The sequence below is a fragment of the Leopardus geoffroyi genome, chromosome D3, assembly GCF_018350155.1.
Source record: "Leopardus geoffroyi isolate Oge1 chromosome D3, O.geoffroyi_Oge1_pat1.0, whole genome shotgun sequence".
Taxonomy (NCBI): domain Eukaryota; kingdom Metazoa; phylum Chordata; class Mammalia; order Carnivora; family Felidae; genus Leopardus; species Leopardus geoffroyi.
The window spans coordinates 34,501,495-34,515,631 of record NC_059339.1 but is presented as its reverse complement, the minus strand read 5'-3'; the positions used below and the strand labels follow the sequence as shown (position 1 = coordinate 34,515,631).

General features: G+C 46.0%; 1 protein-coding gene across 2 annotated transcripts in view; it reads left to right on the top strand.

Moving 5' to 3' along the window:
• The window catches only part of RAB31 (RAB31, member RAS oncogene family), a 134,100-nt gene extending 123,849 nt beyond the window's left edge, over positions 1-10,251 (top strand). The window contains exon 7 of one of the 2 annotated variants that reach the window (XM_045458823.1): positions 6,833-10,251. In XM_045458823.1, coding sequence (XP_045314779.1) covers positions 6,833-6,930 — 98 coding nt within the window. In that variant the 3' untranslated portion in view covers positions 6,931-10,251. The remainder of the gene's footprint in view (positions 1-6,832) is intronic. The other variant, XM_045458822.1, reaches the window with a different exon arrangement.
• The last annotated feature ends 3,886 nt before the right edge of the window (positions 10,252-14,137 follow it).

Below are 14,137 nucleotides of genomic sequence, written 5' to 3'. Positions count from 1 at the left end.
ACAATACCGTTATCATATTAATATCGCCAAATATGGCTCATGTTTGCCCTAAATGGTTTTAAGCCTCTTGCACAAGAGATTGCCTCTCCATGAGGGAATCGTGCCATTTCTTTTTGTCGTTGTTTGTTTGTTTTAAGTTTATTTATTTTTGAGAGCGAGAGCATGCATGCACGCACATGGGGAGGGGCAGAGAGAAAGAGGGAGACACGGAATCCGAAGCCGGCTCCAGGCTCTGAGCTGTCAGCACAGAGCCCGATGTGGGGCTTGAACTCACAAACTGCGAGATCATGACCTGAGCCCAAGTCAGACGCTCAACCAACTGAGCCACCCAGGCGCCCCTCTCCTTGTGTTTTCAATGTCCATCTTCTTAATGACTAACAACGTTGAGTGCTTTCTTATGTGCTTATTTGCAATCCTTGTGCCTTCTTTGGAGAAGTGTTGGTTTAAATTTTGCCTGTTTTGTATTGAGTTGTTTGCTTTCTTATTGTTGAGGGTTGTTTTTAATTTTTTTTAGATTTTTTTTTTTTACATTTACTTATTTTTGAGAGACAGAGAGAGACAGAGCACAAGTGGGGGAGGGGCAGAGAGAGAATGAGACACAGAATCCCAAGCAGGCTCCAGGCTCCGAGCTGTCAGCACAGAGCCCGACGTGGGGCTCGAACTCACAAGCTGTAAGATCATGACCTGAGCTGAAGTCGGCCACTCAACCGACTGAACCACCCAGGCACCCCTCTTACTGTTGAGTTTTAAAGATTATTTGTATATTTTGGATACGTGTTATCAGATATTTGTTTTTTCAAATATCGTCTCTCAGATTGTGGCTTACCTTTTCATTTTCTTGACAATGTCTCTGGAAGAGCAGAAGTTTTTAATTTTGATGAAGTCTGATTTGTTAGATTTTTCCCTTGTGGCTTGTGGTGTTTTTTTTTTTTTTTAAGTTTGTTTATTTACTTATTTATTTTGAGATTGAGAGAGCATGCACACAGGGGAAAGGGAGAGAGAGAGAGAGAGAGAGAGAGAATCCCAAGCACACTCTGCCCCGTCAGCACAGAACCTGATGTGAGGCTCAAACTCACAAACTATGAGATCACAACCTGAGCCAAAGTCAAGAGTTGGATGTTTAACTGACTGGGCCACCCAGGCACCCCTTGTGGCTTGTGTTTTTGTGTCATGTTTTAAGTGTTAAAATAAAAAATTGAGGGGACGTATCCTATTCAATGGAATAATCCTTCAGTAATAAGAAATGAGCTATCAGGCCATAGAAAGATGTGCATGAATAAATGAGTCTTACTAAGTGATAAGAAGCCAATCAGAAAAGGCTACATACTATAGGATTCCAACTACGTGACATTCTGGAAAAGGCAAACCTATAGGGACAGTAGAAAGATCAGTGGTCACCACAGGCTCACGGAGGGAAGGCGGGAGGGATGAATAGTGGAGCACAGAGGATTTTTAAGGCAGTGAAACTATTCTATGTGTCATGGTGAATGCCTACCATTATGTATTTATCAAAACCCAGAGGATGTTGATAAAATGAGCCCAAAATGAGCCCTAATGTGTCCTGTGGACTTTAGTTCGTAATAATCAATGGTGGTTCGTCACTCGTAATAAATGTTCCCCAGTTGTGCAAGTTGTTAAAAGGGGGAAAGTTGGGAATGAGGGGGAGGAGTCTTAGGAGCTTTCTGTATGATATGCTCAACTTTTTCTGTAAACCTAAAACTATTCAATCAATGGAGTCTATTAATTTCAAAAGAAAAATAAAAGGGAAGGTGCCCTAGAATGGTAAGGAAGTCTAATGATTTTCGAGTAACTTAGGCCTCCCCGTTTTGAAGATATCTGGCATCTTGGTCTAACATCCAGTGGTGACCTCCCCCTCTTCCCTCTCTGTGAATGTCACCATTCCTTCAGCAACCTAGACATTTATCTTTGATTTTCTCTTTTTTTTTTTTTTTTGTTTTAATGTTTATTTATTTTTTGAGAGAGAGAGAGCGGAGGAGGGGCAGAGGGAGAGAGACCGAGAGAGAGAGAGACACAGAATCCAAAGCAGGCTCCAGGCTCTGAGCTGTCAGCACAGCTTAACCTACTGAACCACCCAGGGGCCCCTATCTTTGCTTTTCTCTATCCCTCTCGTCACCCTACTTCCAGTCAATTGTCACATCCTCCCAAGTATCTTCCTGCAGTCCCGTCCATCCTTGTTTCCTACTTCTCTTTCTAATATTTATTTATTTATTAATCTTTAATCTCTACCCGCAATGTAGGGTTTGAACTCACAACCCTGGGATCGAGAGTCCCACACGCCTCCAACTAAGCCAGCCAGGTCCTCCTCTACTTCTCTTAATGTCACCAAGGTCAAGGCTGTCCTTATCTTTGACCTGGACTTCCTGCAAGCCTCCTGGCGAAACTCACTGTGTGTCTCCTAAGTCATTCTGATCCTATATAGAATGTTAGCTCATTTCTTGGGTCTAGACTCTAACATTCAAGGTCATCTAGTAATTCCAAGATTATCTTCTTTACAGCAGTTAAAGGGCAGTTTTGAACGACTCAAGTGCCATGAGTGTCCCCCCTGTCCCCATTGTAAGGGCAGTGTTCCATAGAGACGCCCCTCTCTAAATGGAGAGACTTGAAGGCCATTATCAAGGCTAACTACTTTCAAGTCCTATTGGTCAGTTTACTAATCAGGGTGATTCCGAAAATCAGGATCAGGAAATGGAAGTTAGAGAGCAATTATGGCAGCACCTCTAACACTCAACAGAAAATGGCCGAGCCAAGTAAATCCTGAACTGCGATGAAAGGGGAGAAGAATGTGAACAGCAGAATTAACAGGGGAGGCCTCCAGGCTCGTGCAGGGAATGGTCCGTCCTGCACCCAAGAAGGAAGGACAGCTGTAGCCAAGCATGCTGTTTTATTTTTGTTGTGTGTGAAAGCGTTGACGGTCCCCAGTCCAAAGCCATGATCACATTTATAGGCTTGCAATTTGTTTTTTCATGTATCGCATTCCTGAGGAACCGTTTATAAAACCTGTTTTTCCTTTGGGCTGTCAACTTTCGGGAAAACTGAATTTAAAAAAAAAAACAAAAAAAAAAAAAACAAAAAACAAAACAAAACAAAAAAACGGCCCTTGAACTTTTCCCAAGCAGAATCTTACACAATCTGAACCTTGTTAAAATAAACACCCTGGCCTGGGATTTCTGCTCAAGGATGACCCATTACGGAGATCGTGTACTCAAAGGACATTTTATAAGAGTGGAAACCCACAGAGGATGATGCTCAGAGCCTTTTCAGATGTTTGTGTCTCTAATATATTTGTCCTATTCTATGCCCATGTAATTAATACCGATTCAGTTGTGTGATCACCTTGGTACAAAATGCCTTGGCCGTTTTCCAGAGCCATTCCTTTGTCTAAGTGCATTTCACCTTTCAGTAAGTTCCAAATAACTCAGATCACAAGATCGGAGCTCTTGTGTTTTCACAGGACTGTTGGCTTCCTTCTCTTTTTAAGGTGCTTGCCTCGTCGTTATGACTCAGCTTTCCTCAACCTCTGCCCTAAAATGGAAGCATTTCCTTTCTTCTCACTGTTTGAAGCGGGGATGGGTGGCCCCCGTCCCAGGTTGTGTTTTGTAGGCGAGCAGGACGGGTCCCGCTCCTAGTACCTGAGCCCTGCTCCCCATGCAGACTCCACCCGAGGGGCACCCAGGCCCCGTTTATTGCCGTTAGTTCCTCCCACATTGGTAGTGGCCATGGAGGGATATGGACAGCAGCTGTCAAGTTACTGTCTCACATTCTTTTTATAGGCGAGGAAAGGAAGTCTTGAAAACACTAACTAGCTTGTCCCAGTTCACGTAACCGCGACACCACCTCTCAGATCTCAGCACTCTTTTTATCAGAGGAGAAAAACGAAGTCTAACTCTGTCTTTGAGAAATACTTTGTTCCAATCAGTGAGATTTTGCATATTCTGAAGATAAATGGGACCCGGTGCCTCTACGAAGTCAGGCTGAACAACTGATTCGAAAACACTGCTAACAGTTTAAAACAAAGGAGTCTGGGGGCGCCTGGGTGGCGCAGTCGGTTGGGCGTCCGACTTCAGCCAGGTCACGATCTCGCGGTCCGTGAGTTCGAGCCCCGCGTCGGGCTCTGGGCTGATGGCTCAGAGCCTGGAGCCTGTTTCCGATTCTGTGTCTCCCTCTCTCTCTGCCCCTCCCCCGTTCATGCTCTGTCTCTCTCTGTCCCAAAAATAAATAAAAACGTTGAAAAAAAAAATTAAAAAAAAAAAAAAAACAAAAAACAAAGGAGTCTGCTTGAGGCATGATGTGGGTCTCCTGAACCTTGTGTTCTAAACATTGTCTTACTGCCTGTGGAGGAGAGAAGTGGGAGGCAGGAAAGAGGGAGGAGGAAGGACAGAGCAAGGCAGATGGGGATGGGTTGCCCGGACATTCATTCCCATTGTGCCTTCCATATGCCCTTTGTCTCTAGATTTTCACTCTACCCTTGTGACTTCAATGTGTATTGTATGCATAAGGTTCTTTTGTATTTGGAGTGCATTTCATAGGAAAAACCTTACGCAAACTTACAGCATGAGGCATGTGGAAAAAGTCAAAGATGAGAGGGCTAATAGAGTAATTCTACTTTGCTGAATTTAGAGTTAACGACCGAAGAGTAACATGAAGTTGATGTTGGCATAGGATGTTGATTCTGATTTTGTCAAAAATAGTCATCAGTGAACGGTACTTGTCTTAGTTAACTAGGGCAACGGCTTCCACCAACCAGAGTTATAATCTTGGCCCCAAGTGTTCCAGATGCAAAAGCAAAAGCCCCTGTTGCAGCACCGAACACATCCAGGAGGCACCTGAAATCTTACACATTTAAATAATGATATAACTGGGCACCATCATTCCTCCCAAACACAGCGCTTCCTCTTGGGGAGGAAGTAACGCTTGATTGGCAAGATCTGACCTAAACAAATCAGGCTATGGGTAGTCGTTGGGAACTTTCCCCTCTATCGCTTAAGATTGACAAACTAGAAGGAGCATTTTGTTTACTTCCTTTTAATTATGACTAATTAAAAAAAACAAAAAAACAAAAAAACACCACAGCGTGTCCAAAGGAGAAGAGGACGTACTGACATTCTCAGTTGCTTCTGGATCGGGACTGAGCTGTTTGGAGACCCGTGTGCAATAGCTCTGCATAGTTTGGTCGGCTGTCCGGGAACTGACTAGAGTAGTAGCTTCAGAAGTTATTGGAATCTTCTCATCCGCTTCATAGTGAGATGAAGAGTTCTACCATTGATTTCGGATTTGGGCCAACTGCCAATGACCTTAACCTCTCTGCTTGGGCTTTGATGAGTGGCCATATCACCCGATCTGCGCAACACATCAATATCTTTGTCATCGACTCTTTCTGCCTCTTCCAGGCAATTTGACTCTTTATAGTCCACAGGTAACGTCCACTGGCACTGGAGGACTTTGTCTTTGGAACTGATTTCCCTTCCATTTCTAATCCCTGATTATTTAGTGAACTGATATGCTGATGAGCTCATCTGAACAACCTTTACTTTTTATGGGGCATAGGAATGTAGCACAGAGGGCTAACGCGGGGCAGTTAGAAGGACACAGGCTTCGGGACCCATCAGAAAATCAAGATGTAGGTTATAATTAAAGAGCCACATGTGCCACTTGCTGTGGATGTGCCTTTCAGCATGTAAACTGAGATGTCTGAGGCTTGGTAAAACAATGAGACTAACAGCCATCGCGCTGACCTCCCAGGATTAAGTGAAGACAGTGTGAACATCTTTGCAAACTGCGAGGTTCTAAACAAATATTATTTCCAGATCCCGTCGCCTTTTGTAAAGGCCGCTTTATTGACCCAAAACTCACATACTATACATTTCATCAGTCCGAAGTGTACAATTCAGTAGCTTTTAGCATATTCACAGAGATGTTCATCTAAGAGCACAGTTTTGGCACATCTTTATCATCTCGGGGGGCCTGAGTGGCTCAGTCGGTTAAGCGGCTGACTTCTGCTCAGGTCAGGATCTCGCGGTTTGGTTCTTGATTTCGAGCCCTGCGTTGGGCTGTCCATTGTCAGGGTGGAGCCCTACTTCAGATCCTCTGTCCCCGCCTCCCCCGCCCCTCCCCCACTCACGCGTGAGCGTGCACACTCTCTCTCTCAAAAATAATTAAACATTAGAAAAAGAGACTCTCTTTATCATCCCAAAAAGAAACCGCATACCCTTTAGCTACCACCTCCCCATCCTCCACCATCGCCTTTTTAATCTTTACATCGTGTTTCTTTGCAGAGACTCTAGGACACTTCTTAAAATTACATTAAGTAAGAATAAGATTATTTGCACACGGCAGGATGCAGGATGGGGAGCTAGGTGTTAACAGATGATATTATTAGGAAGGTTACAATTCCCAGTCGGGTTCTACTTGAAGAAGCAGAAAAGATGAGCGCTCACAGTTACTGTGGAAGCCTTGCTGTCATGCAGGAGCTCATTCCGGTAGGACAGACCCGTGGGAGGGCTGGAGAGGAAGCAGTGGGCCCTTGCTGGTGTGGAGAAGGTGGCTGGGTGAGCACGGGGTTCCAGATCCAGGGAAATCCACATTCTCAGGAGGCTGCTTTTACTTTTCCTCAACTTCCTAAACAGGAGTCCAACTTCATGCAGCAGAGCAAGGAGGCAAGGAGGGAGGAGGGAGGGAGGGAAAAGAGCCTGGACCCCTCTACTCCCTGTACAACCCAAACATTTGTTTGGGGAGGTGTTGAAGCAGGGTCACAATGCATATGTGGTACCGACTAGAGTGAAGAAACTCAACCCTGGCCTCCTCTTTGTTCCAGGTCGCCAGATCCCACCCTTGGACCCCCATGAAAATGGAAACAATGGAGCCATCAAACTTGGGAAGCCAGCCACGCAAGCCAGCCGGCGGTGCTGCTGACCCGTGGGCCATGGTCCACAGTACTTGAAGAAGCCAGAGCCGACCTCCCATTCTCGGCAGCCTGGCGCCCCACATAGGGAGAAGTGGGATGCTGGCTTGGCATCCTAGAAGACCTGCAGTGGTGGGGCAGGAACTGTCCCTGGGAAAGGCTTCTAGAAAAATCCACCACACTGCCACAAAATGGCCTTTGGTGCATGAAATGCAAACGGGAGGGAACAGGTGTTAGGTCACGAGTACAACTGATTTGTTGTTGTTGTTGTTCTTGTTAAAAACCTTAAAAGATTCTGAAATTTGTACAGCAGCCACATCGGCTTAATATGTGTGAGAGTCCAAAGTGGTGATCCATTCTGATTTCCTGTGCTCCCCAGCCCCATTTCATTAAGTTCTTCAGTGCCATTGCCTCTGTTTCCTGACCAGCCTTCACTGAAAGGTTCATTTAATTTAATTTAATTTAATTTAATTTACCTTTCAATGGAGTGTAATTGGCCCATCACTCAAGCTACAGACTTGAGCCATGATGAAAGTGGAGAAAGATGTATTAGAAACTGTTGTCTACATCTCTTTTACTTGGTGCCCGTTTTCCTTCAGTCATATATAAACACACCAAATCTGACTAAGATATCGCATGTAATTTTGGGAGTGGGAGGCCTAGTTTGAAAGAATCATTTAAGTAGTTCCCGTGTAAGCGGTGACAGATGTAGGATATAAATATTTTTCCAGAGACTGTCTGGTACGATCGTCTCCACAGTAATAAACGCCTACCCTCTTAGGGAAGGTTAATGCACAGAGTATGATTTTACTAAGACAGTATGTCATGGCATCATATCTAGGGGGCAAATTAACCAGGGGATGTTCGAGTCTAGATCTTAGGGCACACCCCGAATAATATCAATTAATAGGTTACAGGAAAGCCAGCCAGGGGGAGCACCAGCACCTTAAGATTCTAGACCCCCGACATTACAGAATTGGAGAAAGCGTTCTAGAAGATGCCAGGCTTGGGCAGGTGGGCGCTAGGGCTACCCGGAGGTCCAACCCTGGAATGCTAATTAGCTGACAGTAGGCTTTCATAAAACCTTCCCTTCTAGATGCCCTGTCTGCTCAATTAATTAAAGATGCCTGAATCCGATGGAAGGAAAGGGAGAGAAGGCATGGAAAGGAAGAAAAGCTATTTCCATTGGAAATCCAAATCTTATTACCATTCGGACGTCCATCAATATCTGGGATCAAGAAGCCCTTGGCTTCCTATTAGGGCTTATATTGGAGGGAAATTCTTAAAGGATGTTTGGATCCATGCCTTGCGTGGGGATAATCAGGCAGCCTGGTAACAGGGCTGGCTGGTTCCCTTTTTTGCTAGGAACATTCAAGACCCAGCAAACCTTAGTAGAAAACCTATAATGTAAAAGCCAGGAGAGAGATTGTGAGCTGACAGAAGACCTCAAACTCCCAGGAACCCAGTGCGAGCTGCTGCTTCCGAGTCCTGTCATGGCTGTGCCCACCCCGCTCTAGACAGGTTAGAGGTGCTGAGATCACCGCCAACAAAAAGCGAGAGTCTCTGAGAGACCGCGGCCAAGCTGACGCTAATTTATGACGACTGCAATCAAGAAAACAGGCGGAAATCGCAGATTGAGGTGTTCTGCTTTGTTTTTAACTCAAGAATATGCTGTCAGTCGGATAGCGTCAACTGTCGCACCCCGATGGCAAAGAGTAGTGTGACCATCTTAGGATGTGCAGGCTGGAGAAACTTACTTTTGGTTCAAGAGGGCCTCTTAGCTCTCCCAGACAGGCACCTCAAAAACTGCTAGCAAGTGGCACTGGGATGTCTCAGCAGGGCCCCTGCTGGGCTTTTTAGAGTTTTCTCCACATCAATTCCGAGTGACTGTCGCGCCCCTTTTGAAAGTTAAACAACTGGGGCTGCAGATTGAACGACCCCTTTCCAGGTGGCACGCGGGCTTGTCGTGGAGCCTTTCCTCATCCAGCGGTCCCTGAGAACCTGGGTCTGTCTCCAGACAGCTGTTCTGGTGGCCCAGCTAAGGTGCTAACACCTCCCAGTGGGGTTCACAGCCTTGGTCTGGGCCTTCGGAGGTTGCAGCTTGCATGAAAGTAGCTGATGTTAATCACATGCAGCGAGCGAGCAACCCACGTATGAGCCCAGGGTTTTCTTCCAGAAGCACATCGAGGGTGTGAACCACTCCTTTACCTTTCTGTACCGCCTTAACTATTCAGGCCAGTCAGATGGCAATAGATACATAATCAGTACTCCCAGCGGTTGGTGAAGAGAGTACACGGCACTTGGGCACAAGCATTCATGCAAACACAGTCTTCTCTGAAGACAGACGCTCGCGCTTTGTCCACAACGAAGCTTTCCGACTTTCTTTCTTTGGCCTCGCGATCACGTTCTGGCTTGTTCTGATAGTTGAACTATAACCACATGATATTACGTAAAGGCCCAAAACGTCAAGAAGTTTCACGTGATGGAAACCCTTCACATAATTTTCCAAACTTTGCTTTTCTCCTTCCGTTTTCTTTCCTTTCACGGGTGTGTATATGTGTAAATATGATTTTGTATTTGTTACCACCGACATGTAATCCATTTCACCGGCTGGGCCTGGCTCGTGCCTATGTGTTGTACCGTGTAGGCACGGGTTCTCACGGGGGTTATTTCCCCGTGGGATCCCCCACGATGGCGCTGGAGTCATGCAAACGTTTTATGTAGGTACATAATTGACTTGCCATTTTACAGTTGAAATGGTACATCAGGGTGCCGAATGGGACGTTACCTTGCAGACGAGAGAGGGTTGAAGGCCTAAAACTAACTTCTAGCCAACGAAAGGGCTGTGCCCCCAATGAGCCCTGAATTCATTTTCTGAGGGCGGTTTGGATGACGGAAATCTTTCCTTTCAGATCAAGGAGTGTAGCATATGGTGGCTGAAGCTGAGCCCCTCTGGCGGGACGCCACCTTGCTCTGCAGTGCTCACGGCGGGCTGAATTACAAGCCAGCTTGTAAACGAAAGGGCTCTGAGCTGTATTCAGACCCATTTGGTGTCTAGGGCACTCTTTCAACCGCCATCGTTGAAAGCAGACCCAGTGATCCAGTGTCAGTGCTCTGCCGTGTAAACCGTTCCTTTTTCTCGTGTTTTTATAAAGGGCTTCTGTCTGGGCTGGACCCAGTTCTCACATATAGAAGACACTGCGGCAGACGATTAGGGTCTCTCCACCTTGTATTCTATAGTAAGCCATTGCCCTCAACATCGCCCAACTGTATCTGTTATTTTGAGTTTAACAAACACTGATTCATACTAATAAATATTGTAAGTTTTACCAGCTTTGTCTTTGTCTTCTAATGCCCAGCAGGGTAGTTTTCTTTAAACCATAGTCACCTCGGAATAGAGAAAGGTGATTCCCCAGAGACATTTGCGTCCCTGTGCACACGAGGACGTGTAGAAGGATGTTGGCTGGCGCTGTTTGCAACAGCAAAGTGTCTTCCCCTAAGGAAATCAGTAATAAAATGTGGCACAGTCACACGATGAAAACTACAGGGTACTGAAAATGAATGCAAGATCTCTCACACATCAATATGTATCTCAAAACAGGATTGTGGAGGGGCACCTGGGTGGCTCAGTCGGTTAAGCATCTGACTTCGGCTCCGGTCGTGATCTCGCAGTCTGTGAGTTCGAGCCCCGCGTCGGGCTCTGTGCTGACAGCCTGCTTCGGATTCTGTGTCTCCCTCTCTGTCTGCCCCTCCCCCACTCACAAACATGTCTGTCTCTCAAAAATAAGATAGAAACGTTAAAAAAAAATTTTAAAAAACCCAGGATGTGGAGTGTGGGGCTATGTACTGCACACTCCCAAGGGAAACACTCTCACCGTGGCCTGTGTGAAAGACCTTCAGGAGCTATGCAGTGCACAGCCTGAGCAACAGAGCTGTGGCCTGAATGAGTCAATAAAGCAAGCTGAAGAAGCACAAAAGCATCTAAATTGACACAAAAACAATAATGTATGTTGTTTGTGAATGTGTGTGTGTGTGTGTGTGTGTGTAAAGGAGGCATTAGAAGGAAAAACACCGATTTCTCTATCATGCTTACCTCTGGGGAGGCAGGCAAGCAAACAGCATCAGGGAAGGGAGCGAAGGGCAATAAACGAGCAGTAATTTTTTATCTGTTTCATGATAGAAAACTGTGAAGCCAATATGACAAAATGATAGCGTCTGGTAATTTCAAGGTATGTGCTTTATTAGTGCATTTTGCCGTGTTAATTTTTTTTCAAAGGGAAAGGCTATGGAGCCAAGAAGCAAAGAAGGATTAGGTTGACTTTGTAAACAGGCTGGAAAGAGTTCCTAAGTGTCATTGCCAACTTAATGTTCTCAGGACGTTTTCTGAGGCTTACGTATGCCCCCCTTCCACTGTCTCGGCTACCCCTGCCTGCCCGCCAGACACGCGGCCTTTTTTTTTTTGCACACCTGTACACCCGGTGCCTTCCAGGCAAAGCTTTGTTCGATTCATGGATGGACCTGGAACAGAGTGTGAAGAGGGAGGAAAGTGGTGCCCCACTTTCTCAGCATTCAAGTTTCCCCAAGGCGCGTGCTTGGAAAGCTGCCTTCAAAATATCATCAAACAAGAAACAAAACAAAAACCGCCATCACCAAGAGACCTGGTGTTCCAATTTTGTCAGGAAGAAGAGTCTTTCTTTTGCATTGACTAGGAAGTCGTTGCCTATTCATGGCAGTTTGGGGAAACGTTTCAGAACAATCCGATGGATTGCTGGATTTAGCCGCCAAATTTTGGCCTTCTGTGTCGGTAACATTCTACGCGGAGATTCCCTTCTCTCCTTGCTCCCTCACTTTCGCTGTGTCCCACCTTGGGGGTTTACTTAATAGAGCCCACGGTCTGAGGAGTTGTGCACGGAGTCACCTCTTACGTTTCTACAGAACAACTCTGGTTATTTATGGGTTCTGGAGAACGAGGGCAAAAAGTCTAGGGCTATCCTTAGCCGAGTACGGCCTGGGGCTACTGTAAGTAGTCTTTAAACATTTCCTGCTCAGACAAGCATCATCCCAAGAGCAAGCCTTGCTGGTTAGAAGAGGAGGGAGTCATCCTAACTTAATGAGCATCTGTCTCCAGGAGCGTCTTCCCTGAAGTTTTAAGACAGTGCAGCAACATGAGGTTCCACTGGCTTCTTGCACGTATGTGAAGCTACCTTCTCTCCTCTATTCCAGTGTTTATTGAGACACCACTAGACAGATAATACCAAGCATGGGCAGGTGTACTGGAGACGGGCACTCTCATGCTGGTCAGAGCATAAATCGGTAAGTCTTCTACAAGGTGGTTTGACAATGTGTATCTGAGACATTTGAAAAGACTACATCCTATGACCCATTAATCCTGTTCTTCTATTTGTAGGAATTAATTTCAGTATATGTACTTGTGTTTGTGTGTGTATATATATATATGCATATATATGTGTATATGTATGTATTGTATATATAACACACACATACGTTACCTATTAATGCATAACATATTCATCCAAAACTTAGCGTCTTAAAACAACAAACACCTATTTTCTTAAGTTTATTTATTTATTTTGAGAGAGAGTGCAAACTGGGGAGAGGCAGAGAGAGAGCGCGCGCGAGAGAGAATCCCAAGCAGGCTCCACGCTGTCAGTGGGCAGCCCAACGTGGGGCTCGATCTCACGAACTGTGAGATTGTGACCTGAGCCAAAATCAAGAGTCGGACACTTAACCAACTGAGCCGCCCAGGTGCCCCAACTATAAACACTTGTTATCTTACAGTTTCCGTGGGCAGGATTTGGGAACGGCTTAGCTGGGTGGTTCTAGGTGCAGGGTCTTTAACAGGTGAATTTGAGATGTTGCCTGGGGCTGCAGCATTTGAAGCCCTCACCGATTCCCTAATAGGAGGGAGGCAGGAGGCCCCATTTCCTCACCGGGTGGACCTCTCCATCCACTGCTCAAGGGACCTCACGATGTACTAGCTGGTTAGTGCAGATTTATTCACTAGTGTTTGTCCCAGTATCGTTTATTAATAATGAAAACTTGGAATGATGCAAATGTCCTATGATAGGAAATCGAATAAATTATAACCACAAAATAGAATACCGTAACCCTTAAAAATTACAGTGTTAAAAATCAGCGTTACTGGCTACAAGAGTCAGAGGCATGAAAATGTACTCTTGCTTTTTCCGTAATAACTTCATTTCTACCTTGAGCCCCTGTTCTGTCTAATGTGGAAAGCTGGATATGATCATCCAGCTAGTTTTACCCCGTAAACTCTGGCTTCCATCACTGTGGGCTTAAGCACACTGTCACGATTTAACCCTCACGTGCTCCCAAGGGTGGGTGACGTGGTGGTGAGGATGCATCTACGCTCCCGGAGGGCTGCTGTAGTGTTTCTGGGTCTCACTGTCTGGCCAACACAGAGGTCTTTCTCTGTCCCCCTTGTCTTGTGCACCTGGCCCCCTCCAGTCTGCTTCTGCACCCCGCTTAAAGGTCCTGGGAAGATTTTGGATGAGAGCGTGAGCTCCCCTGGGGTCCTCAGAGATTGGTAGGGCGGCAGCCTGGACTGTGTCGGGTGGGCTTTGCCAGCATTCCTCCTCTATTGCTGGGGACCCCGATGACTGCCTGGGTGGGGGGCACAGTTCTCAGTCCTCCTTCTGGGAGGCCAGTGGGAAGCTGGTGCTGGGCCCACCTCACCCAGATTGTGTCTGCATGTAAGCTATCTCAGCTTCTCCGCTGCTCCCTTCCCATAGCCCAGGGGGTGTAGGAGTGGGGGGAAGCAGGCCATAACTTTACACTAGCTTTGTCAAGCCTTTCCCTTTTGAGTTCCAAAATCCTCTGTTTTATTGCAGACTTTATTGAGAGTGAAGGGGATGCTGTTAACATCAAGCTGGTACAACAGGATTAAGTTGGATAGTCTCAGGCACATTGGGACACATGGTCATTCTGGTCCAGCCTCTAGCAAGATGGAAGGTGGGTGTTGGGGAGGTGGGACAGAAAATTCAGGAGTTCCTGGGTAAGTACCTCATCACAGCTGTCTTGGTAAAGTCATCCATCCATCCATCCATCCATCCATTTATCCAACAAGTATTTGTTGAGGGTTACTATGAGCCGGTGCTGAATGAGTCCATTCAGATGTATACAATTTCCAAGCTTACGAAGGAGGAAACCGACATAAGGGAAAGGACGAGAAAACCG